General features: G+C 35.9%; 1 protein-coding gene across 1 annotated transcript in view; it reads right to left on the bottom strand.

Moving 5' to 3' along the window:
* LOC123559395 (centrosomal protein of 164 kDa-like) overlaps window positions 1–27,140 on the bottom strand; it is a 67,246-nt gene that overhangs the window by 27,100 nt on the left and 13,006 nt on the right. The window contains exons 10-23 of the mRNA XM_053516865.1: window positions 26,409–26,489; window positions 24,699–24,808; window positions 20,754–20,792; window positions 17,882–18,002; window positions 17,103–17,200; window positions 15,187–15,309; window positions 11,690–11,807; window positions 10,277–10,453; window positions 9,721–9,840; window positions 7,986–8,108; window positions 7,112–7,255; window positions 2,234–2,299; window positions 725–808; window positions 26–94 (exon numbers count right to left, since the gene is read on the bottom strand). Coding sequence (XP_053372840.1) covers window positions 26–94; window positions 725–808; window positions 2,234–2,299; window positions 7,112–7,255; window positions 7,986–8,108; window positions 9,721–9,840; window positions 10,277–10,453; window positions 11,690–11,807; window positions 15,187–15,309; window positions 17,103–17,200; window positions 17,882–18,002; window positions 20,754–20,792; window positions 24,699–24,808; window positions 26,409–26,489 — 1,473 coding nt within the window. The remainder of the gene's footprint in view (window positions 1–25; window positions 95–724; window positions 809–2,233; window positions 2,300–7,111; window positions 7,256–7,985; window positions 8,109–9,720; window positions 9,841–10,276; window positions 10,454–11,689; window positions 11,808–15,186; window positions 15,310–17,102; window positions 17,201–17,881; window positions 18,003–20,753; window positions 20,793–24,698; window positions 24,809–26,408; window positions 26,490–27,140) is intronic.

The raw sequence follows: 27,140 nt of genomic DNA, 5'->3' as shown, positions 1-27,140 counted from the left end.
CAAAAAAAAAATTAAAAGACAATACCTCTGTCTCCTCCTCGAACTTGTCTCTGTCTTCCTTTAACCTTCGTCTCTTCTCTTCTAGTTTTCTCTCCTGTAACAACAACAACAACAACAATTGTTTAGTTTTATTCGCCTATACATTTTACAACAAATTTTCAAAAAAACTTTTGACTATAATATATGGATAAGATGCTTGCATAATCTACTGACTTTTGACCAATTCTGTATCTTTAGTAACAGTCTAAGAAGAGGTATAAATCAGCATTTTTATAATCAAGAATTTTTGCTAGGACTAAATTTCCATGAAATAATCAAAAACATGAAATTACTTAAGATTTGATTCCTTGTGAATACTGCTGGCTTTACAGTGAATGACCACCCTTTTGTTAAAGACTTAAACATATATCACATGGTGTATTATTTTACTGCTGTACACTTTTTTTTTTGGACACATAAGAAAACAGTTCTTACTTCTAAAATTACAAATGGAAGATGACATAAAATGACATCGAAAGTTAATAGCTATATTGAAATACAGTTAAAACTCGATATCTCGAACTCATTTATCTCAAAATTCTGGCTCTCGAGGACATTTTCAAGTCCCATCCTGAAAACACATTCACAAAATATCATTTTTAGTCGAATTTTTGTTATCTCAAACTAAAACGCTCAATCCATTGGAATTCAAGATACCGAGTTTCAACTGTACATCAATCCTTACCTGAGTTTCTAGATTCCTCATTGATTTCTCTATTTCAGCCTTCTTTCTCTCAAACTCTGCCCTTTTCTCTTGTAGCTCCTCCTCCTGCAAAATACATTTATAATACCATCATAAATAGTTATTTCATTTGTTTATTGAGATTTGATTTCACTGAATAATGCAACAATAAAAGCCATAGAATTAGTCAATGACAAAATATCAATAATGTATTTCACAAAATGCCAAAATACCAGCAACTGGAAAGAAATTAACAGATGTAACAAAGAAGCAAGGCTCTGCAGCCATACAATACACACAATGATAATTTTCAATAGAATTTTAAAGAAATACAACAATAATTATTTTGAGTATATTCATTTTAAGCAAGAATTATTACATAAAAAATATTCTTAAAAGCTGCAACTGCAATGTGTAATGGTAATTTCTAGAAAATAAGGTATTCATTTTACAAAAACGGATTTCCATCATACCAAAAAAAACAACAACAACATTGTCGTTGACAAGCTCCTTACACAAAAACTGTTACCAGTCTGGTCTGACATTTTTACTGAATCAACTAAGTTATACCTTTTTGTTTTTGTTGACTATTCAAGTGAACAGAGTTTGTTTATATTCTTAAAATTCTTGCAGATTGCATACACAGAATAATGAATGGAAATGTAAATCTTATTCCGGACCTTTCTTAGTAAAACCAGCCATTTCAATACATTGTAGCATAAAACTGTTGATCTTGTCACTTTTCACGGTTGTGGGGGGGGGGGGGGGGGAGTTTAACCCGAGAGTAAACTTGTGTTAACAGAGAGATTCCCACGCTCAGTGAAAATATCAAATATCAAATTTGAAAACTTAAAAATATATAAGCTTTATACAATTGTACATATTGTATACAGCCCATTATATTAAAGTATAATGTTAGGATGCTATAATTCTTGGGTATATATTGAATAAGAACATATAAACATAATAACTGATGCAGAATAAAACTTAATGTATAAGTATAACATAAAAAATATGTTTAAAAAAAAAATAACAAAGAACATTAGTACTCCAGATATTCTATATTTCCAATGCTATAATTAGTGATATGCCAATTAATTACTGCATCAACAAACCATGAACAAAATGATCCAAGAAATTATCGCCAACAAAACTTTTTCTTGTTGCTGAATTTTGACATTCTAATAGTCCTCCCAATTTAAGCTAATTCTTGTTTTATGTAACTGTTTGCTCAGAAACCTGTGACCTTGACCTTTGATCCCCAAAACTATATGGGTCTTCTACTTCATAAGCCCAATCATGCTAACAAGTTTGAATGTTCTAGGTCATCTGGTTGTCAAGTTATTGGGCAGAAACCAGTCACATTACTGACAGACAGAACAACTGACCAACACATCTGAATTAGACCAGTTTGCAGTAATCTTTCATTCCCAACATTAAAGCTATTTAATTAGTTATCTGGAGCACCGGTATGTACATAAATAAATGAAAAAGCATTCAATAACTTGTCACCTTCTCTTTTACAGTAATATAATAGTACTGTTGATGTCTCTGTACCGTCTGATGATATTCCAGAAACTGTTACAATATTACAACATAAAGTTTACACTACTGTAACTCAACTTCAAATTGCAACTTCCAGTATTTGTAACTCAATTTCAAATTGTAACATCCGATTTTGTATTATAAATGCATACTGTGAAATTTTTTAACTTCTTGGGGATGGTCAGAAAAGCTTTTACATTGGGACATGAATTTATTTGTTTTTTGTGGGGTTTTAATGCCATTTTTCAACAGTAGTTCAGTTATGACACAGCTGACAATTAACCTCACCAGTGTTCCTGGATTCTGTACCAGTACAAACCTGTTCCCCACTTCAAACTGCGAACTTCCCCACATGAATCAGAGGTGGAGGACAAATGATTTCAGACACAATGCCTTGTATCAAATCGTCATAGAGAACATACACCTTGTCTGAGGATCGAACTCACAACCCGCTGTCTGTAGATCTGTGTTCTCTCCACCAAGTTAAACAGGCAGGCTGGGTCATTAGTGGATTTCAAACTTTAGGGGAACATTGAGTGGGGCTGCTATATGTTTGCTAGGGTTTAATTTGCGGACCGGTGCAAAATCACCAAAAAGTTAGACCCCACAAATATTAATTATTTTACAGTAACAATAACTGGGGAGGCATCAAACTCTTCCTAAAGCAGAAAAAAAGTGTCATATGTGCCTAAGAAATGACCTAGAGGATGATTTACATTTTGTGCTTGTCTACGAAGCTGAAAGACAATAACTGTTACTCTATCAAAAATATTGGACATTTTTTACCCAATATTCAATTCATGCATACTGTTGAACACAATAACTAAGCATGTTAACTGTTACAACATACATGTACGAACAATAATAATCACATGCAACAGTATTTCACATTTCATTTTTATCAAATTTTATGCTATTTAGTCATTTACAGTTTTTGCAAACAAAAAATTTCATTTTTATTTACAATTGCAGTGCAAAAGAAAAGCATAATTGCAGTTGTCAAATTACTACTTTTTATTATTACGACATGTCTTAGTGCCTTTGGATGAGTGTCTTCATACTAAATTGAGTGGAAAAATGACAGTTGGTGAAACAATTTTCTTCTGACCAAATCCTTGTAGAGAATATTTCCAGTCTTACATCACTATTATACATCTGAACAGTTAAATAATTAAAATTCAATTTCAATATATTTCAGGACAGAACTGGTGCACACACTTTAATCATTTTACACCAAAAGTGATTGACTATAGTGTAGCTAATTAATCATCTAATCCCTAGGAAATAGAATGTAGATGTAAATGTTAGCTTTTTACAGAGAAACATACTGAAAATTATGAATGAAGCTGTGTAGAATTTATGTTAAATGTCAAAGGGCCATAACTCAGTGAAAAATCATTCAACCATAAAACCAGTCATGTATTTGTAACTAGTCTTGCTCTTAATATATTCCTATGAAGTTTCATTAGAAGTTTCATTCAAACCACCAAAAGTATAGTAGTCGAGACAAATTTTATCTAAACAAGCAAATTCAATGAATTGGTATCCCCCGCCGAAAGGGTTTGTGGTGAGGAATGGCAAAAAAATATATCCGGCAAAAAGTTAAGGATGTTAATAAGAAGCAAATAATTTCATTAGTCAAAATCAATTTAACAGAAAACAAATGTTTAATTAAAGAGTACATAATAAATGTATGATACTTTGATCCTGACTAAAGAATTTATTTTGAATGGGATATGCTTACTGTAATAAGCTTAGCTTTTAAAATTAAATGCAGTTAATTGAAATATGAGCTTGAAGTTTAACTGGAACAAAATATTGTCTTTGAGTGGTTTGGCACCAGGTGTTGTTGTTTAACATGTACATTTGAACTTAAAAAAACAGATGTCCTTATGAGAACTCTGGTAAGATATCTTGAACATGACTGAGGGCAAGGCTTGTGCAGTCACAACTTAACATGTTGAAGGTTTGAACATTTAAAAAAAAAAAAAAAAAAAAAAAAGGAATGGAAATATATATATGTATATATATTTATTTTTTAAGGGTGTGGGGGTGTGGGGGAACGGGAGAGGAAACAAAATTTCACATGTTGATTATATTGATGGAAAATTAAAAATGAAAAACAAGAGGGTCATGACGACCCTGGATCGCTCACCAGAGTAATATGAGATACATGTTTCTAATGTCAAACTGATGATTTTTAGAAATGTTTTGGAAGATTTTCCGATGTACAATCAAGTAACCCCTGGGGCGGGGCCAATTTTACCCCGAGGGTCATGATTTGAACAAAGTTTGTAGAAGTCTACTAGGAAATGTTACATATCAAATATCTAAGATCTAGGCCTTCTGGTTTATTTTTAGTAAATTTATGAAGACTTGCCTATGTACAATCAAGTAACCCCTGGGGCTGGGTCAATTTGACCCTGGGGGCCAAGATTTGAACCAATTTTGTAGAGGTCCATTAGCCAATGCTACCTGTCAAATATCTAAGCTCTAGGCCTTCTGGTTTATTTTTAGAAAATTTTGAAGATTTTTCTATGTACAATCAAGTAACCCCATGGGGCGGGGTCAATTTGACCCCGGGGGTCCTGATTTGAACAAATTTTGTAGAAGTCTACTAGGCAATGCTACATGTCAAATATCTAAGATCTAGGCCTTCTAGTTTATTTTTAGACATTTTTTGAAGATTTTCCTATGTAAAATCAAGTGACCCCTGGAGCAGGGTCAATTTTGACCCAGGGATCATGATTGAATAAATTTTGTAGAGGTCCACTAGGCAATGCTACATGTGAAATATCTAAGCTCTAGGCCTTCTGGTTTATTTTTAGAAAATTTTGAAGATTTTTTTATGTACAATGAAGTAACCCCATGGGGCAGGGTCATTTTGACCCTGGGGGTCATGATTTGAACAAATTTTGTAGAAGTCTATTAGGCAATGCTACATGTCAAATACCTAAGATCTAGGCCTTCTGGTTTATTTTTAGAAATTTTTTGAAGATTTTCCTATGTAAAATCAAGTGACCCCTGAAGCGGGGTCAATTTTGACCCCAGGGTCATGATTTGAACAAATTTTGTAGAGGTCCACTAGGCAATGCTACATGTGAAATATCTAAGCTCTAGGCCTTCTGGTTTATTTTTAGAAATTTTTTGAAGAGTTTCCTATGTAAAATCAAGTGACCCCTGGGGCAGGGTCAATTTTGACCCTGGGGTCATGATTTGAACAAGTTTTGTAGATGTCTACTAGGCAATGCTACATGTGGAATATCTAAGCTCTAGGCCTTCTGGTTTATTTTTAGAAATTTTTTTGAAGATTTTCCTATGTAAAATCAAGTGACCCATGGGGTGGGGTCAATTTTGACCCCGGGGTCATGATTTGAACAACTTAGTACAGGTCCAATAGGCAATGCTACATGTCAAATATCTAAGCTCTAGGGCTTCTGGTTTTTGAGAAGAAGATTTTTAAAGATTTTCCTAAGTAAAATCAAGTGACCCCAGGGGTGGCGTCAATTTTGACCCTGGGGTCACCCCGAGTGAACAAGGCAAGTGGGCGACCAGGTGTGGGTGCGCAACTTCACATGTTTATAATAAATGTTCACAGAAAAGAATGAAAGAAATTTAATGAAATTCCGCCAAATGGCAAGTTTGTTATGTACAAATATGTGGATTTTTAGACAATTAAAGGGCAATAACTCTGCAGTTACAAAATGAATCCATACAAAATTGTGTGTGCACAACCACAATATGGTGCTCTAAATTCTGTTAAAGTTTCATAGTTCAAGGTCAAATATATCAAAAGTTATGATGCATAAATTGCCATATTTATAGTACCCTGTATAGTTAACACTAGAAACTTCTAAGGGCCATAACTCTCGTGTTACTTGGGCAATCTGACTGAAACTTGATGGGCCACAAGAACTCATAGTGATGAACAAGTATATGAAGTTTTAAAGAAATATTCCCAACCATTTCCTAGATATGGCTCCGGACGGATGGACGGAAGGACGGACGTTCTAACGAAACGGTATTTATGTGACACCCCCATTGTTCTCTCTATTGTTCTAACAGTCACATAAAAAGAAAAAGGTCACATAAACAGAACAGAATAAATGACATCAAAGAGAAAGTACCGTTATGCAGTCACTTAACCATCATTTCGCGGGCACGGATGGACGGACGGAAAGACGGACGGACGGACGAACAACGCCAAAACTATATCCCTCCGACTTTCGTCGGGGGATAACAATGACCTTAACAATCCAAGCAGGCAATGCTTAACAATATGCACAGCTTGGCTTCATACTAGTCACAGTCACTCCTTCAAAGTTTCACTGAAACCCAGCCATATTTTTGGGAAGAAGCACGAAAAAGCTTAATGCGGACTGATGGACAGACAGGTGGCAAAGCTAAATGGGAAAACAAAATGAGACACCACTCATGCAGTCTGTTTCCATGACAACAATAATCAGGATACATGCATGCATTGCATTACTACAACATGAACCATGAAAAATCACCTCCTTCTCTAACGTCCCCATTGCCTCCATTTTTTTCTGCTTTAACTCAGACTCAAACTGCTGGTGCTGGTATACATATAAAATGTCTACGATTTTATTTCATGAAAGTAAATTCAAACATACCTACCATTCTGTCTGTATAAGAATTATGTAATAGTAGAGACATTGAAAAATCTGAATTCTACCTCTATCACACAAGAAATATTGCAAAGCTTGGTTATGAAGAACACCTAAAGCTTAGTAAAATTAAAATGCAACAAATTAATTCAAAAGCTGACTCAAGTAGATTAAAAAAAATGTATAAAGACAAAACATTTGTAAATTTACTGACCTCATCTTCCAGCTGTTCAGACAGTGATTCCCGTTTTCTGTTAAATTCTCGTCTTATTTCGTCCATGTCTTTTTCATGCTGCTTTTGCAGTTTACGTCTTTCAGCATCCATGTTCTGTTCCAGTAACTTCTTCTCATCCCGCTCCTGCAACATTTTTCATTTTTGTTGGATTTACAGTCAAATCAATACAATTCTGGACTTACTGTGATTTATCCAGCTTTTCACGGTGCGAAAGACCCTATATGCCCCTCCAATTTCAGGCATAGGTTGACATACTGGTAAAACCACTGACATTCCATTAGCCAGCTGGATGGCTTCCTCACATGAAGAGTTCTACACCCCAAGAAAGGTTTTGAATGTAATCCGTGACAGTTTACTGAATCATCTAATGACTTTCCTGTTCAGTTTTAAGCAAATGACACTAATATTAAACCTAGAAATTATACGCATTAACATAATACAGTTCAATCTGCCAAAGCAGTCACCACTATTAAGCAGCCACCTGCCTTAAAACAGAAAGTAAGCATAGTTTCCAAAATTTAACTTTTTGTTCTAATTTCATCATGTCTTTAGCAGTAACCTCCCTTTAGCAGCTAAATAATGTTGGTCTCTAGACTGGCTGCTTAACACAGGTTTCACTGTAATAATACTCATTAAACTCTTACCCTGCTAAATGTCTAAAATGGACTGGTCCATCATTCAATTTGGGCAGTACCACTTTTTATTTGAAGGGATGTTCAATGAAAATTTACTGACTGAATAGCGAACAGTGCAGACCATGATCAGCCTGCATGGATGTGTAGGCTGATCTTGGTCTGCACTGGTCGCATAGGCAGAACCACTTGCTGACAGTATGCTAAAGGTTAAATTTTACCTTATCTGAATATTCGTCTCTAAGTTTTCTAAGTTGGGCTGAATGTTCATCCCTTAGTTTTGTAAGTTCCTTCTGATGCTGATCCCGCAACTCCTTTCTTCGCTCGTCCAATACCTCATCCAACTGAAATAGTATTTTGTGATTAATTAACATCACAAGCAATTTTAACGTCCTGAGGCAACCAGTTTTTGCACAAGTTTGTCTGAATAAATATACTGTACTTTCTTTTCTTGAAATGCTTTTTAACAAATCAGCTACCAAGACTCAGCTGTTGTTTTTTTTCCAGATATCTTAAAGGATAGACACATATTAATGGCAGGGTGCACTAGATATTGTCAACAAATTGCATTATTTCAATCCCTCATTTCATCATATCTTACAGAAATTTTAGATACTAAGTTAACACAAAGGTTCTGGCCATTAGAAACTATGTATATAGCATAGTAACAACAAGAGCTGTCCGTAAGACAGCCAAGCTCGACTATTCGAAATATTGTCCCAGAAGCAGGAAAATATTACCCAAAAAGGTTAAATATCAAGAGTTTTAAGTTCAAAAGGGGGCATAATTTGACCAAAATGCATATCAGTTATGGGACTTACTGCTATCAACTAGTTTTATAACCCCGAAGGCACATGTGAAGTTTCAATTCCATATCTGCATTAGTTTTGGAGATAATAACTTGCATGTAAAACTTTAACCAAAATTTTCTATGTCTAAAAGGGGGCATAACTTGCTCAAAATACATGTAAGAGTTATGGGACTTGACCCAGTGAGGTTGGTAATTGAACTAGAAAAAGAAAAACTAAGTTTCAAATCTGTATGCCTTTTAGAAATAGCTGTATGTACTTGCACGCAAAACTTTAACCAGAATTTTCTAAGTCCAAAAGGGGGCATAATTTGGCCAAAATGAAGGTCAGAGTTACGGGACTTGCTGCTATCAACTAGTTTTATAACCCTGAAGACACATGTGAAGTTTCAAATCAATATCTGCAATAGTTTTGGAGATAGTAACTTGCATGTAAAACTTTAACCAAAATTTTCTAAGTCCAAAAGGGGGCATAATTTGCTCAAAATACATGTCAGAGTTATGGGACTTGACCCAGAGAGGTTGGTAATTGACCTAGAAAAAGAAAAAATAAGTTTCAAAGCTATATGCCTTTAACTGATGGCTGTATGTACTTGCATGCAAAACCTTAACCAAGGTGTGACGCCGACGCCGACGCCAGGGTGAGTAGAATAGCTAGACTATTCTTTGAATTGTCGAGCTAAAAAACAAAGTCCAATAACTGCAGCATATTTATCTAAAAGAACGTAACATGCACCATGCACAACTAGGGTTGGTACTGATCACTTGTGTGAAGTTTCATTAAATTGTGTGCAAGGGTTCAGGAGATTAGGCACGCACAAGATTGCATCTGCAGACTCTATATTTATAGTATAGTAACAAAAAACGAAATCCCATAACTCTGCAAAATTTTTTTCTGAAAGAACCTAACATGCACCATGCACAACTACTGTTATAACTGATCACTTTTCTTTAGTTTCATTAAACTGTGTCAAGGGGATGAGGAGAGTTGGTGCGCACAAGATTGTGTCTACGGACAGACGGATGGACAGACAGACGGATGGACAGACAACCTGAAACCAGTATACCCCTCCTTACAACTTCGTTGTTGGGGGTACAAAAACCTAATAAAGAATATAAAATGAAAATATCAATAGTCAATATTTTACCCCTTTCTCCATATCGTTCAGTGCTTCCTGACGTTTCCTCGCTCCCTCAAGCTCTTGTTCCATCATTTCTTTTTCCTTCTCTTGTATGTGCTTCAACTCATCCCGTATTCGTGCAATTTCCTGTAACAGCCAATGCAATAAAATGGCCAAGTTTCAAAAGCCCCTTACCTAAATACAAATTTTTAGCTGTTGTACAAAAACGTAACCATTAATTAACAAGACAGTCAATTTTTTTAAACTTGCTGAAAAAAATTCTCTCATTTTCCCCCTACTAAAATATGGAAGATGTTACACTTCCAATACTTTGCTTGTCCCTCATAAGTGCTTCTCATTCTCTGGTTTTGGGGTTTTCTTAGAGTAAACCATTGTAAATAAGAGCAAAAAAGAAATGTGCCCTTAAAATTTTAGATCAACTGTAGTAAATTCAACTTAGCACTTTATGTTGTAATAAAAAGTGCAATGTCTGTTAAGTTGTAGATAATTTTATAGCAAAATGATATTATTTTTTCTCTTATAAACTTTTTCCATAGGAAAATCAACTATCAAAAGTGGATACCTTATCATGGTTATCTCCTAGATCATCTTTAACCTCTAGCACTTTTTCTCTATGTTTTCTCTCGAGATCGTCTTTGACTTTGTCCAGTTCTAGTTTATGTTTGGCCTGTAATGTTTCTATAGTCTGATTCTTCTCTTGTTCCAATCTCTTCTTCTCTGCTTCAGTTGCATCTTCGACCTGACATAGATCAAATTCTTTATTTAATTTTGGGTTTGAAAAACATTTTTCAGCAGTGCGTCAGTTCTGTTACCATGACTACTTAACTTAATCAGTGTCTGCAGGTAACTGATAACTTCCTGACATGAATCAGAGATGTTAAAACATACTGTCTTTGTCAAAGTATCACCCCCCCCCCCCACCCCCGGAAAAAAGTCTTCAAGTCTACTTGTGTATCTTGAAAAAGGTATAGTGCCAAAACATTTATAATATATACTGTAACATTATTGTTTACATCATGTATATGTTCATCTTTATGCATGTAGTATTAGTCAAATTATCACAGAATACATCTGCCTTGCCCACAGATCCAACTCCTGACTTTTCAATTCACAGTCCTGTGCTTTACCTGCTAGGCTAGTTACTTGGTAGGCTACTTAAAGTAAAACACTGATATAACAAATACATTCAAGAACCTGTCAAACATGTCTTGATATATCTGAAAGAAAAGCTCTTATTCTGATAAAAGATCCCAGTCTGTCCTTCTCTCAGTTCTTCAGCCTAATAGGTATTTTTCAAGTCAATTTTATTTGATGATTTGGTATACAACAGCCATGTTTTCTCTTAGTTGACTTACATGTACTTGTTGGAAATAATGCTCTTTAATAGTCATGATTAAAGGTAAACCCATAACTAGCAACTGGCAAATTACTTATTCTTCGTATGCGATTTCGGCATTCCCTGATTATTAAGGAAAGTCACTTCCATATTGGGCTATATTTGTCCAAAAAATGCCAAAGTGCCTATCAAGAATGTTATCAAATGGAAATTGCAGAGTGTTCTTACAGGTTAATTACCTTAACATTAGTTTGAATTTGATAGGTTCAAAGTTTGCATATATTAGCGGCAACAAAACCATCGCTCATATCACCATACACTTGTTATGACATATAAAATCAGTAAGACTTCTACATGTAGTCAGTGGGGCACCACTTACTGAACAGCATACTGTCTTTTTAACATTAACTCGAATTTGATATGCCCTGTGCTTGCAAATATTTGTGGCAACCATCACTTATATCATCATATCTGAATTATGATATACATATTCAGTGAGACGTCTACAAGTACCAGTAGTTACCACTATTTGAACAGCACATCATCTTTTAAGCCTGCAGTATGAAAGTTGAACCTGCATAACAGAGTTGTTTTCCAACTAAGAAAGAGCAACGCGATACATTTCAAATATAATCTCACCATTCTATGAAGTCTGTCCAGAGCCTTTGTTTTTTCTTCCTCTAGTTTTGACTGTTCTTCCATCTGTAATGAGCCCACTTCCTGGCGCAACTTCTCCAGAGCTTGCTCCATCTCACGTCTACAGAGATAGCAAACTAACTCGGTTACTTTCAGTTTAGACAGAAAAATTGACCTCATTAATAAACACACTTTTCCTTATTAATTTATTCAATCCCCCATTACATTAGGTTAAGGTGTTAAATAAATCAAATGAAACTGCTACAGAAATATTACAAAATACATTTAAAAAGGGAAGCTAAAATTCCATATGTGTACGAGAATGCATATATGTAGGACTTTTACATACCGGTATATATCATTTAAGTGTGTGTAGTGAAAAAATTCATAAAATTACAATTTTACCCAAATTTAGACATACACATTCATTAAACACTTGCAAAACCTAGTTTAGCTGTTCAAACCACACAGTTATATGAAATAAACCACACAATCAATTGATCAATAAATTTTTAGCAGATCCTTTTTATTTTACATGATTGTATCATCTCTAAGTTATATGCATGTATTCAAATCCTAAAACATGTACTGTTTTTCACAGTAAGTTATTTACATAAAAATATCTTGACATAACAAGAGTGCCAGACTCTCACAAAATACACCCGTCAGATGAAAACTGTTCGACTTAGAGAGCGGACAGAGAGTGGACAAGGCTAAATTCGCAGTTTTTCGAGTTATTCAAGGGCCATAATCCAAGAGTGCCTAGGGCGATTTGGGTGGTTATCGAACTTGGCCGAGATATTATGCCCACAAACATTGTCAGCAAGTTTGGTGAAGATTGGATGAAAACTGTTTGACGTAGAGAGCGGACATGCTTTGGACGCCGACCGCCCGCCTCTGGTGTTCACATAATACGTCCCGCTCTTTCAGAGACGGGCTTCTTAAAAAGACAGAAATATTCAGTTTATGTAACTAGAGAACACTAAATGAAAAAAATACCTTTGAAACATTCAAGAAATGTACTGATGTACTCCTCTCAGAAATAGACATGAGAACAATCAGAAATAGACATGAGAACACAGAAATTAAAAAAGAAAACAAGTTTTATTTCAAGATTAAAACCCTGTCAACTATTACAGAAGTGAAATTTTTAATAATACAGAAACAAGAGGGTCATGATGACCCTGGATCGCTCACCAGAGTAATATGAGCTACATGTTTCAAATGTCAAACTGATGATTTTTAGAAATTTTTTGGAAAATTTTCCGATGTACAATCAAGTAACCCCTGGGGCTGGGCCAATTTTACCCCGGGGGTCATGATTTGAACAAAGTTTGTTGAAGTCTACTAGGCAATGATACATATCAAATATCTAAGATCTAGGCCTTCTGGTTTATTTTATGCAAATTTATGAAGATTTCCCTATGTACAATCAAGTAACCCCTGGAGCGGGGTCAATTTGACCCCGGGGGTCATGATTTGAAGAAATTTTGTAGAAGTCTACTAGGCAATGCTACATGTCAAATATCTAAGATCTAGGCCTTCTGGTTTATTTTTAGAAATTTTTTGAAGATTTTCCTATGTAAAATCAAGTGACCCCTGGGGCGGGGTCAATTTTGACCCTGGGGGTCACGTTTTGAACAAATGTTGTAGAGGTCTACTAGGCAATGCTACACATGAAATATCTAAGGTCTAGGCCTTCTGGTTTATTTTAAGAAAATTTTTGAAGATTTTCATATGTAAAATCAAGTGACCCCTAGGGCGGGGTAAATTTTGACCCAAGGGTCATGATTTGAAAAATTTTAGTAGAGGTCCACTAGGCAATGCTACATGTCAAATATCTAAGCTCTAGGGCTTCTACTTTTTGAGGAGAAAATGTTTTAAGATTTTCCTATGTAAAATCAAGTGACCCCTGGGGCGGGGTCAATTTTGACCCCGGGGGTCATGATTTGAACAAATTTTGTAGAGGTCCACTAGGCAATGCTACATGTGAAATATCTAAGCTCTAGGCCTTCTGGTTTATTTTTAGAAATTTTTTGAAGATTTTCATATGTGAAATCAAGTGACCCCTGGGGCGGGGTCAATTTTGACCCCGGGGTCATGCTTTGAACAGTTTTAGTAGAGGTCCACTATGCAATGCTACATGTAAAATATCTAAGGTCTAGGGCTTCTGGTTTTTGAGAAGAAGATTTTTTAAGATTTTTCTATGTAAAATCAAGTGACCCCTGGGGCGGGGTCAATTTTGACCCCGGGGTCATGATTTGAACAAGATTGGTAGAGGTCCATTAGGCAATGCTTCACACCAAATATCTAAGCTCTAGGGCTTCTGGTTTTTGAGAAGAAGATTTTTAAAGTTTTTCCTTTTGGTTGCCATGGCAACCAGAGTTCTGCATGGAATTCAATTCTTTGAACAATTTTTAAAGAGGACCATCCATGGAACACCCCTGTGAAGTTTCATCAAAATTGGACTGGTGGTTTAGGAGGAGATGTTGTTTAAAGGAAAGTGTGGACGGATGTACAATGGATAGACTGACGGACGCCGGACAGAAGTGATCACAATACCTCACCCTGAGCACTTTGTTGTGCTCAGGTGAGCTAAAAAGCTATTGTAAATCATATATGAATAAATCATATTTCTGGTGACCTTGACCTTTGGTTAATAACTTCACCTTGCTGTTTGATGTACAAAATCTATAAATCCACAGATGGCATTTGAAACATTTTGACACTTTCTTTTTTAAATTCATTTTAGTTCTATCGCATATAAAAGTATTTCCATTTTAAAGCTTTATGTAAATGTTTAACTCACTGAAACAAATAAGAAGTCTTTTTCTAAGATTACCTAAAACTGAAAAAGTTGCTGTTCTATGCTAAGATATGTTGATGCAATAGTTCCATGGGTATAAAATTTCATGGTTTTGCCCAAAATAGCTATTTCATAGTCACTGTGGATTTCCACATATTAAGAAAAGAATGGGACCCTTGCTTGCTCATTGCCATGAAATCCACACAAATAGATTTCACAGTATTCTGGAAGTTTTAACAGCATCCGCGCAGTCTGGTCAGGATCCATGCTGTTCGCTTTCAAAGCCTATTGCAATCAGAGAAACTGTTAGCAAACAGCATGGATCCTGACCAGACTGCGCTGATGCACAGGCTGGTCTGGATCCATGCTCGTCACAAATGCACTATGTTGGTTTTCTCATGGCGCGGCTCATTTATAGTCATGTTTTGTTTGTACGTGAAGCAGTTTGTCTAAGTCAATTACAGCCACCTGATACAGATGCAGAATAAACTTCAATTACTGATTTTTCACAAGCAATTTCAAACAATAGATTTGTTGGTTGAATCATGGCTGTTAATATTCATTTCTGAAATACAGTAAAAGTTATAATGATCTCTAAAAGACTAACTGTAAGAAAAACGTAAACGATATGTTAAAGAAAGATCAACAAGGACAATATTTTGTCCCAATTTTTTCATTAAGACCTAAACTTTACCGCAGATTTTCCTCTTCTGTTTTTTGTTTTTCCGCAAGTTCATCTTTGAGTTTTTCTAAACTATCAGCATGTTCTGACTGCAGGAGTGATGCCCCTTTATCAAACTCTTCACTCTGGAGGGATCTGTTTGGTGGCAAAGGGAGGTAATAATTGAAGCAAAACACTATATGTTATGAATACAGCAAATACAAGCATATAATTTTGTGCATGCAAAAATTGAAAGACCACTGCAAGCTAAAATCTATCTGCAAATATGTGCCCTTTTATAAACCCTCAGTACACTAAAAACAAGGTAACCTACAACCCCTTTTCAAATCTATAATATAAACTATATGGAAAGTGCAACCATACCCAATGTATAAAAACTTTCGAATGATTTTGTCCCAGAAACAAATTTTGGAATAATTAGTCAATAGGCCAATGGTGCCGTTTCATGACTCCAGATGAAATATTTTTAAGATATATGCAACACAAACTTTTAACCATTTTGTGTATTTTTCACTAATTCAGACCGTAACTCTGGTCTGGCTGAGCGGAATACCAAACAGAACACCAGGTACACAACTTTACTTGCTATGTAACAATCCTCTCACGTTCAATGACTCTAGTCAAATACTTTTTGATATGATATTTGTATATGGGACACAAACTTTTATGCCATTAATGCATATTTTTGAATAAGTCAAGGGCAGTAACTCTGGTCTTGTGGAGTGAAATTTAAACAAAACTCAGGTGCTAAAGTTCACATGCTGAATAATATTCCTACATTGTTTCATGGCTCTAGGTCAAATATTTTAAGAGATACGGGACACAAACTTTAAGCACTTTATGTGTATTTTTCACTAGGTCAATGACAATGACTCGGGTCTGGCTGAATGAATTCCAAACAGAACCCCAGGTGCACAACTTCACATGCTGATTGACATTCCTGTTAGGTTTGATGACTCTGGGTCAAGTACTTTTTGAGATATGCACGACACAAATTCGGACAGATGGACTGACGGAAAGATGTACAAACATGGGTAAATTTAAGTCCCCCGCCCCCACCAAATGTTTGGGAGCACTGAATCCAGCATAAGAACAGTATTACATGTGTTTGTGATCTGTGTCAGTAAGCAATGCTGTAGCTTGGGCATCACTGAATGTATGCACGTGAAAGTGGCCTTGTGTTTTCTTAAAGACTTGTTTCAGCAGTTTGTCAGAATTAAATACAAATCTTCTACAAGATCATCATACAGAAGTAAGGCAGGCAAAAAAATAAACAACAGATCGATTGATTATAAACAGGACTGTACAGTGTACACATATTCAAATATGTGTAAGAGCAGTCAATTAAACTAACCAGTGTTCCCAGATTCAAGAAGTACTGACTTTTTCTTCAAAAGTAACTGACAACTTCTCCACATGAATCAGAGGTGGAGGAGGAATGACTTCAGACACAATGTCTTCTGTCAAAATATCACCTCATCCAGGGATCAAATCTCAACCTCTGGATTCATAACCTGAGGCTCTACCAGCTAAACATGGCAGGAAAGCTCAAAAAAGGAAAACAACTTTTTTTTCCAGAATTTCTACTGTAATTCTACAACCTCTTGGTTCGTGCTAGTTTTCATGAGCATTTTGCTATTTTCAGAATTCCAGTTTCAAAACGAGTATGCCAAACTATGCCACTGACTTGCACATGTTTCCAAACAGACGCACGGCATAATCATGACACTGACCAATAAACGATTCATTTTCCACTGATACAAAAACAGATTCAAATACAATCATATGCACCATAGATCACAAACACACGTAAATACCATCCTCAAATTTATAAAATGTTAACGTCATACACTAAAACAGAGCGAATTACCGTAAAAATTGCTATGCTAAACTGCAATACTGCAAAACTACACAGGCTAGCTACATACTTGATTGTTCCCTGTTTTTCTTGTTTTAGTCTCGCCTCCTCCTCTTCAATTTCTCTTTTGATTTGATTTTTCAGTTTTCTTAATCTAGTCTCTTTGTCCTGTATGATACGTAACACCAAAATGTTGACATTGGTTGATGTAAACGTGTGTGCACACAGGTCAGAAATTAAAGGATTTTGTCAATTTTTCATTTCAATTCTTTTTACTGACAGCTTGTCTATGCAGCAAAACTACTGCATTCAAAACATTTGCATGTATGTAAACATACCTGTTTAATTTACTGCATATTAACTTTACACATAAGTTACGATACTTCTGTGTTTCAGTGGTAAATAGCAAGCAATGAATAATAACAACTTGACAGCATTACAGGGCAAGCTCCCTTACTATTGCAGAATTTCTTTCAAAATTCTTTTCCTGCAAAGTACACACTAAGAACTAGAGATAACATTGAAAGTCATTGCTCTTTGTATTTTGCATCAGAGTGACCACATGTCTGACCATAAAATAACACCTTTTAAACTTCATTTGTGCAGATATAACACAAGCCAGACAAAACCCATCCCGCTGATATTTCACGATGTGGACAAAACACCCTAACCTGGCCTTAAAATTCCACTAATTTAAACCCAGTATGGCTATTTAGCCGACCCAAATAGGGAAAATATACTGAATACATTCAGGGACAATAAGAAATCCTTCAGTGATCCCCCAAGGTGCTCAAAACATCAATGTTCGAGCGAGTACAAACAATAACCAAACTCAATATGTATGTATACCTCTAGAAGTTCTAATTTGGCTTCCTCAAGTTCTCTCTCCATTCGCTCTCTCATTTCTTGCAGAGCTCTCTCATTGGCTGTCTTAATTTTCTGCTGATCCCCTTTCAATTCCTCAGGAATTCTGTAAACATAATGAAAAAAATATCATCATCATCATCATCATCATCATCATCATCATCATACGCTGTAAAAGCATTAAATAATAAGCTATAACTAACAACTCTTAAGTTCTTACAGTTAAACTTTGGCAGTTTACTTTCTACCTGCTAACAATGTAAAATATGCACATTTTTGTATAACAGAATTAAGTGTGTACAACTTTTTAATACCATCTATATAAATAGGGGAAAGACTTAATATTTATACATTTTAAAAGTGGAAATTAAACCTCTTGAATAGCAAAGGATTCTGCATAATGTTAATACAAGCACTGGACAAGATGGGAGCAATTTTGTGGATGGTCACTCTTGTGCCGCTATAGATAACACGAGCACTGCCTTGCATGTGCAGATGCTCATCTGATTTTTTTGTCTCTGTATAATAGAAATTTTGTCTTACCCATGATTTTCTAAGTCCAAAAAGGGCCATAATTCTTACAAAAAGCAAATGGAGTTATGTTTCTTGTTGTATGGGGTCAGCTTGTGATGATGAACAAGTGTTGCAAGTTTTAAAGCAATAGCTTTGATAGTTTAGGAGAAAAGCTGACCTAAACACAAGTTTTAACCAAAACATCTTATTTTCTAAGTCCAAAAGGGGCCATAATTCTTACAAAAAGCAGGATGGCGTTATGTTTCTTGCTGTGCAGAGTCAGCTTATGATGGTGAACAGGAGTTGCAAGTTTCAAAGCAATAGCTTTGATAGTTTAGGAGAAAAGCTGACCTAAACATAAAACTGAACCAAGAAATCTGATATTTTCTAAGTAAAAAAGGGGCCATAATTCTTGCAAAAAGCAGGATGAAGTTATGTTTCTTGCTGTACAGGGTCAGCTATTGATGGTGAACAAGTGTTGCAAGTTTCAAAGCAATACCTTTGATAGTTTAGGAGAAAAGCTGACCTAAAAATAAAACTTAACCAGGCAACGCCAACACCGAAGCCGATCAAGTGATGACAATAACTCATCATTTTTTTTCTCCAAAAAACAGATGAGCTAAAAATTAACTTGCCAAAGATGTACAATGTCAGACACAAAGAGAAACGTAGGATCGCAAACAACTCTTAAAACAGCATCTGCTCAAATAGCAAGCTTCAGTTCATTTATAGGATCAAAAATAACCCTAAAATCATTTTGGCTCACATAGCAAGCTTTAGTTCATTTAAAATAGCATCTATTTCATAAAATAAAGCCATGTGTCTAGCAGGTCTGCTTACTAATACTATGTTGCAAGTATGTATGTAAGAAGTTTGAATGAATATTTAGTACAGATGAGAACAAAACAGTCTTGTGATATCCTCTTTATCCTAGTTTCTATCTTTTTAGTTCATGTTTTGTCCAAATGGTAAAAAGGGAGGTTCTATGGCATTTTAAGAAGAAGAGCACATTTTATCACTTCTTTTTGATGAAAAACAGTTTTTTGTAACAATATTCCTCAGACAATTTTTTTTGGCCATTTTTTTTTCAAATACCTGCTTTTATCCATTTTATAATTGATTAGCTTTTGTCCATTTTTTTTTCAATCCAGATAATTTTTTGTAACAATATTCCTCAGACAATTTTTTTGTCAATTTCTACAATTATCTGCTTTTTTTCCATTTTCTCATTAATCAGCTTTTGTCCATTTTTTTTTTTTTGTTATTTATCTCCTTTAATATCAAACAGATTAATTTGTAAACTTTAAGAGGCATTTTAAGCCACATCTGGTTAATTTTTAAAACGTTTTTCTTAAGATCTTCAGAGGAATGTTTAAATTCATGAAAATGAAAAGGCACACCTGTTTCTTAGACTCTGCTTTCAACTTTTGTTTCATATTTGTGTTAAGTGACGGAAAAAAAGAGATAAGTTTTGTTTTGCTTCTTGAAACATACAGTCAAACCTGATTTGCTCGAACTCGAAAGTACCAGCAAAATTTATTTGAGTTATCAGTTGTTTGAGCCATCCAATAAAATATATTTTACCAGGATTTTGCTGGGAACTGACAACAAGTTTGAGTCAAGGGTGGTGCTCAAATTATCCGAGTTAGAGCAAACGAAGTTGAATTGTAACTGAATTTTTTTTTTTTAAATTTCAGATTGTTAAGGAAAGATTAAACAACATGAAGCAAATGAACAAAAGCTGTCTACTGAACTACAAAACTCAAAAAAAGCTTAACTCACTCAGAAAAGTGAGAACTAAGTAGCCAAACTCGAGATAGAATAGTGCAGACAGACAAGGAAATTCTACATGTCAACCCCTACTTATGAGGAAGCAGACATCAAAAATCAATTCAAATAATGGGAACAAGGAGAAGATTATGTACAGCTACTCAAATTCATCCACCAAAATACACTGGTTTTGTACTGAAACTGAGGAACACAACAACGGTGAAGAAAATATCAAAAGCCAAAAGCCAACACCTTTTTTTTACAGAAACAGAGTGTTAATGCACAAACAATAAAGATAAGTTAACTCTTAGCCTGCTGGTGGCAATTGATTCTTCCTTTGAGACCAGTGCAGACCAGTGCACATCCGTGCAGTCTGATCATGGTCTGCACTGTTCGCTATTCAGTCAGTAAATTTTCAGTGAACTCCCCTTCAAATAATAAATGGTATTGCCCAAATTGAATGATGGATCAGTCCATTTTAGAAATTTAGCAGGGTAAGGGTTAATGGGTGTAAGCATGTTAACAGAAAACAGCTAAGTGTCAGAAAAGGCATGCTTGTTCACTCAAAACATACTGTTGGGAGCCACTGTACACTTCTCCACCAAATATACGTCTGTTGGAAGAAAAAAGGTCGAAACTGAATAAAGAATTAACCTGTCAGTTTTTAAAGACTAACATTGCATCATCTAGAAATGGATGTCATTTCTAATACACAATTTCTCTGCAAAGAGTTCACTGAACATTTGAACCTAGTCAAACTTACATTTTAACTGTAAAATACTATAATTTCGTTGACTTGGAATTTTGTGGTTTTACCCAAAATGCCTAATTCATCACGATTTGAATTTGTGAGTTTCAACTTTTGAAGATAAAGAAATTTTGTTTTCTTACCAGGATTTGATTTAATGGATCAATACAATCATGAAATCCCCAGGAAAATTGATGATTTCACAGTAAAAAATTTGGTAAGATAAACTATTATGCAATCATTAATATTGGTGGGGGACTATTTTTTGTGGACCTTGTAGTTGGATCATCCACAAAATTAAATCCCAATGAACCAGTAAAAGTCTCATCCACTTACTGTAAAATCATTTTATTTTGTGGGCATGAAATTTCGTGGTTTTGGTCAAAATGGCAATTTCGTGGGGATATGAATTTGTGGATTTCAACTTTTGAACATAAAATGAATGGGAATTTTACTTGTTCATTGGGATTAAATTTCGTGGATTGGCTCGACCATGAAATCCACGAAAATTAGTCCCCCACGAAAATTTATGACTTCACTGTATGTTCAAAAGCTGAAATCAACTAGAAGATGCTTTTGTAAAAAAGCGCATGTCTCCCCCACTGCATAGTGATATATATATGCAAGAAGTCAATAGGGGACAAGAGCGAAAGTCAAAGAGACACTGATGGTTGGCTGCAATAGGGATCACCTATTTGGCATGTCCAATCATCCACTAAGTTTCAACATTCTGGGCCTAGTGGTTCTCAAGTTATGAACTGGATACAGTTTTATGAAGTTTCAACATTCTGGGTCAAGTGGTTCTCAAGTTACTGACCGGAAATGGATTTTCATGTTCAGCCCCCTGTGACCTTGACCTTAAATAGAGTGACCCTAAAATAGATAGGGGTCATCTCCTCTGCATGACCAATCATCCTATGAAGTTTCAACATTCTGGGTCAGATGGTTCTCAAGTTACTGACTGGAAACAGTTTTCCATGTTCAGACTCCTGTGACCTTGAACTTTAATTAAGTGACCCCAAAATCAATAGGGGTCATCTACTCTGCATGACCAATCATCCTATGAAGTTTCAACATTCTGGGTCAAGTGGTTCTCAGGTTATTGATCGGAAATGGTTTTTCATGTTCAGGCCCCTGTGACCTTGACCTTTAACAGAGTGACCCCAAAATCAATAGGGGTCATCTACTCTGCATGACCAATCATCCTATGAAGTTTCAACATCCTAGGTCAAGTGGTTCTCAAGTTACTGACCAGAAATGGTTTTCCTTGTTCGGGCTTCTGTGACCTTGACCTTCAACGCAGTAACCCCAAAATCAATAAGGGTCATCTACTCTGCATGACTAATCATCCTATGAAGTTTCAACATTCTGGGTCAAGTGGTTGTCAAGTTATTGATCGGAAATGGTTTTCCATGTTCAGGCCCCTGTGACCTTGACCTTTGATGGAGTGACCCTGAAAACAATTGGTGTTGTCTACTATATAAGTCCTGCCACCCTATAAAGTTTGAACGTTCTATGTCAAATGGTTCTCCAGTTATTGATCGGAAATGAAGTGTGACGTATGAACGGACAGACGGACTGGGCAAAAACAATATGTCTCCCCCCCCCCTCTGGGGGAGACATAAGTAATTCATATACCTATGTGATGGAATAGTTGTTTGGCCAAAACCATAAACTTTTGTGCACGTGAAACTAAATGAATTCACAGTAACCTGTATTCTTCGAATCTGTTTTTGTTGGGTTCAGAGTCACGCCAAAACAATTTTAAAATTTAGGTATTATGATGACTTTTCCAGCTTTTGTTTGTGGAGGAAGACCCCAGGTGCCCCTCTGGGCATTGTTACAGGCTTAGGAAGGCATATGTACAAAACCATCGGTCTTATATAAGTTGTATGGATAACTTCCTCACATGAAGCATACTGTGACCCAAGTGAGGTTCGAATCAGTGAGGGGCAGGTGCTTCAAAGTCAACAACCATAACCGCTTGGCCACAGATGCCCTAGTTTTGATTCAGTACCAGCACTGTAATGCTCTCTGACGGTAACTAACAACTTCCTCACCTATATCATAGGTGAAGAACAAATGATTTCAGACAAATTGTCGTTCAATTGCTGCTGAGAACATTCGCTTCATATAGGAATCCAGCTTGCTGCACTTCAATCGACGATACAGTGCTGTACCTACTGAACTAACAGGGCTGATACAGATACCAAACAGCTAAAAAGCAGTTTTAAACATTGTACTATTATTAGTGGTACACAGAAGGTAACAGTTGAAAATTTTTAGAGAGAAAACAGTATGCATGTATGAGACAAGTGGTTACATTACAAACATCAACAAGAAAAACTGGAAAATGTTCAAACTAGCATAGTGAAATATTTCTGTAAGTTCGGGTTATCAACTGAAACTGCCTGCAAGAGTTATCCTAACAAATCTTACATTATAAGGCATAATCGCACTTTTTTTTATATAACTGCAAGTAAAACTTTAATCACATTTAAGAAGTCGAAAAAAGGGCCATAAGTTACGCTAAATTCTACATAAGCATAATCTACCTTGATTATATAAGTCTGTTTGATGACTGGGAAGAATTGTGTGAAGCTCTAATTTTAGACCCAGTTGTTCAAAACTTTTGTTGTGACTGATGCACTGCTTGATAGATAACTATAACCGAATTTCCAAAGTCATTGAAAGACAATAATTTACAAATTTATTTTAACAAATAACTATCTAACATGGGAAACCTTGTATTTCAATCAAATACGTGCAAAAGATATAACCTTGCACAGAAACTTAAACCTAGATGTGACTGTGCCACCTGGGCGACTAGAACTGCTATCACTTTTCTTCCAACAGTCAAGTTAAATAATCAAAGGGCTATAACTCCTAAATCTTCAAATGCATGTCCTGACAGTATGTGCAACCTCCCTTCATTATAATGTATTCTCACTTTTGGGCCATATCTCCTAAATATTGTCAACAAGGATTCAAGGACTGATGGCTAGACATCTCTACAAACAAATACTTAAATGGCTTGACTTTTGTTCTCTACACTGTTCTTTAAGCCATACACAAGAAAATACAGTAAACTAAGGGCAACAGAATGAATGACTTGATGTTATTTATTGTCTCCCAAACATCAAAGTAGTCGTTTCTGAGCACTGAATGGATTTACAGACAACCAGGCTACAACTGTAAAATCCCCAAATTACAATGTTCTAAATTTTCAGGGAGACTAAAAAACATCTGAACATTTTTTTTTTACAAAAGCTCAGTCCTACTAAAAACACTGACAGACTTGACTGGTGAAATGATGGAAACTCTGCACTAAATATTTAAAAAAGAAAGTAAGTAAATTGGACAATAAATTAGTGAACATTACAAGTGCTACAAATAGTACAGACATCAAACTTCACAGATGTAAACAAACAGAACCTTTGACAACTGAACATAACACGTGCTTCTGAACGTTACAGGTGTATAGTTAAAAACTAACTGTTTACATAAGAGTATATCAAATTTAGACTTCATTCTACATAAAAACTTTAAAGAGCATAATTGAATAAACGTCTTAATTTTCAAACTACAAAAGCCATTACAGACATAGACTGCAAAAAAAATTATCATTAATTTAAATCTAACAGACTAATCTAAAATTTGTATTAGCTTATATCCTCAATACCAATCTGTATTTAAGAGTGTTAGAAATTCTAGAAATATATATAAAAAAACAAAAAAAAACAAGTCGGGATTCATAACTTAATATCGTACTTTTCAGCTGCACTAGCAGCCATCTCTGCCCGACGTTTTCTGTCATCATCTAACGGGCTCATCTTACTGACTTCATCTCCTCGTGCTGTTGACAGCGTCACATCAAAATCCTGGAAAATTAAGAAATGAAGAATGTGAACTTGATTACAGGCGGTCTCTTAAGACAAATAAAGATGTGTTGTTTATTACCTGCAATGAGAAGTGTTTTTTTATGCAACCTTGTGCCCTTTACTTGGAGGTAATTTGTAGCACAGATTACCTGTATGTAAACCATTTGCCCATAAACATTATGTCCAAATTTGGTGAATACTGGATAAGAACTGCTGTTGTTAGAGAGTGTGGATACTGTCAATCTTTGCAATTTTAAGTAATTCAAAGGCCATTACTGCAGAGAGAATTAGAGAATCAATCTAATTATCGAGCTTGTCTGAGATATTATGCCCATAAACACTGTGTTCAAGTTTTGTGAATATTGCACAAAAACTGCTGAAGCAGGAGCATGGAAAACATTTGTGGATGCAAACCACAAAGAAAACAAGAGCTGTCTCCATATGATGACACATGCCCCCGATGGCACTTTGAATGAATAGTTATGGCCGATGTTACAGTTTAGGACCTTTGACCTACGGAGCTGGGTCTTGCGCGTGACACGTCGTCTTACTGTGTCACACATTCATGCGTAGTTATTTTAAAATCCATGCATGTATGACAAAGATATGGACCGGACACGCCCATCAATGCACTATCATGAAAAATGACCTTTAACGTCTAAGTGTGACCTTGATCTTTGAGCTACGGACCTGGGTCTTGCGCGTGACACGTCGTCTTACTGTGGTACACATTCATGCCAAGTTATTTGAAAATCCATCCATGGATGACAAAAATATGGACCCGATACGCTCATCAATGCACTATCCTTTAAAGTCTAAGTGTGACCTTGACCTTTGAGATACGGACCTGGGTCTTGCGCGCGACACGTCGTCTTACTGTGGTACACATTCATGCCAAGTTATTTGAAAATCCATCCATCGATGACAAAGATATGGACCGGACACGACCATCAATGCACTATCCTTTAATGTCTAAGTGTGACCTTGACCTTTGAGATACGGACCTGGGTCTTGCGCGCGACTCGTCGTCTTACTGTGGTACACATTCATGCCAAGTTATTTGAAAATCCATCCATCGATGACAAAGATATGGACCGGACACGCCCATCAATGCACTATCCTTTAATGTCTAAGTGTGACCTTGACCTTTGAGCTAGGGACCTGGGTCTTGCGCGCGACACGTCGTCTTACTGTGGTACACATTCATGCCAAGTTATTTGAAAATCCATCCATCGATGACAAAGATATGGACCGGACACGAAAATTGTGGGCAGACTGACAGACGGTTCAAAAACTATATGCCTCCCTTCGGGGGCATAAAAACAATCCCATAAAGTGTCCTCTTTCAAAGGCATATGATAATATAATTACATATACGACACTGGCTCAATTTATCCAAGCCATGTCATGAATACAAATACTGACCATTAAAGAAACATGAGGCCAAAATGGTCCAAGGTCACTTACCTGTGAAAGGTTTTGAAACTTCAAACATGTTTTTACAGTTTACCTCATACACATGTAAGTTTGTGTCAACTACCTCAGGGACCTAACATGACAACCAACTAATATAATTAACAGATATAATTCAAAACTATACCTTCTCAAGAGATCCTCTCAGCGCTGGGTCATTTTCAATGTCCATAATTCTTTCTGACAGGTTCTTGTCAATGCCAAAGTCCTGTTTCATACAGAAAAAGCAATTTATTGTCATGCAACAAACTGCCAGTATAACTTATAGTTAGGTTTGTACATGTGCATTTTACTATAATCTCAATATAAGTATCTTCTACTATAACAAGAGCTGTCTGATGACAGCGGGCTCGACTATTCGAAGAATTGATTGAAGAATGGGGTCAAAATATTTCCACGGATATTCAGTAAACAAGTGTTGAAAGTTTCAAAGCTTTATCTCAAAAGACTTTGTCAAAATGTGGACTGGTATTAAAAACTTAAACAAGGTGTGACGCCGACGCCGACACCGTGGTGAGTAGGATAGCTCTACTTATTCTTCGAATAGTCGAGCTAAAAATGACAATATTATAATATTGAATACACTGAGACAAATCCGTGTTGAGCAGTCAGCCAAGGAAAAGCAAAATCTGGCTGTTTAAGGCAAGTAGCTGCTTAAGACAATTTGAAATTAGAACAAAGCCAATTTTAAAAGTTAGCTTACTGGCTGCTTAATGCTGAATAATATAAGAATCTCTCACTGGTTGCGGGTAAAGATGGGAATATCCGGCACGAGGGTAACTGTTTAGGTGGTAACGAGGCTCCTGCCGAGTTAACGCCTAAACAGTTACCTGAGTGCCGGATATTCCCATCTTCACCC

Source organism: Mercenaria mercenaria, chromosome 10 (assembly GCF_021730395.1).
Source record: "Mercenaria mercenaria strain notata chromosome 10, MADL_Memer_1, whole genome shotgun sequence".
In the NCBI taxonomy this organism is placed as follows: domain Eukaryota; kingdom Metazoa; phylum Mollusca; class Bivalvia; order Venerida; family Veneridae; genus Mercenaria; species Mercenaria mercenaria.
Note: the sequence above shows the minus strand (reverse complement) of the source record. Positions and strands in the feature narration are given on the sequence as shown.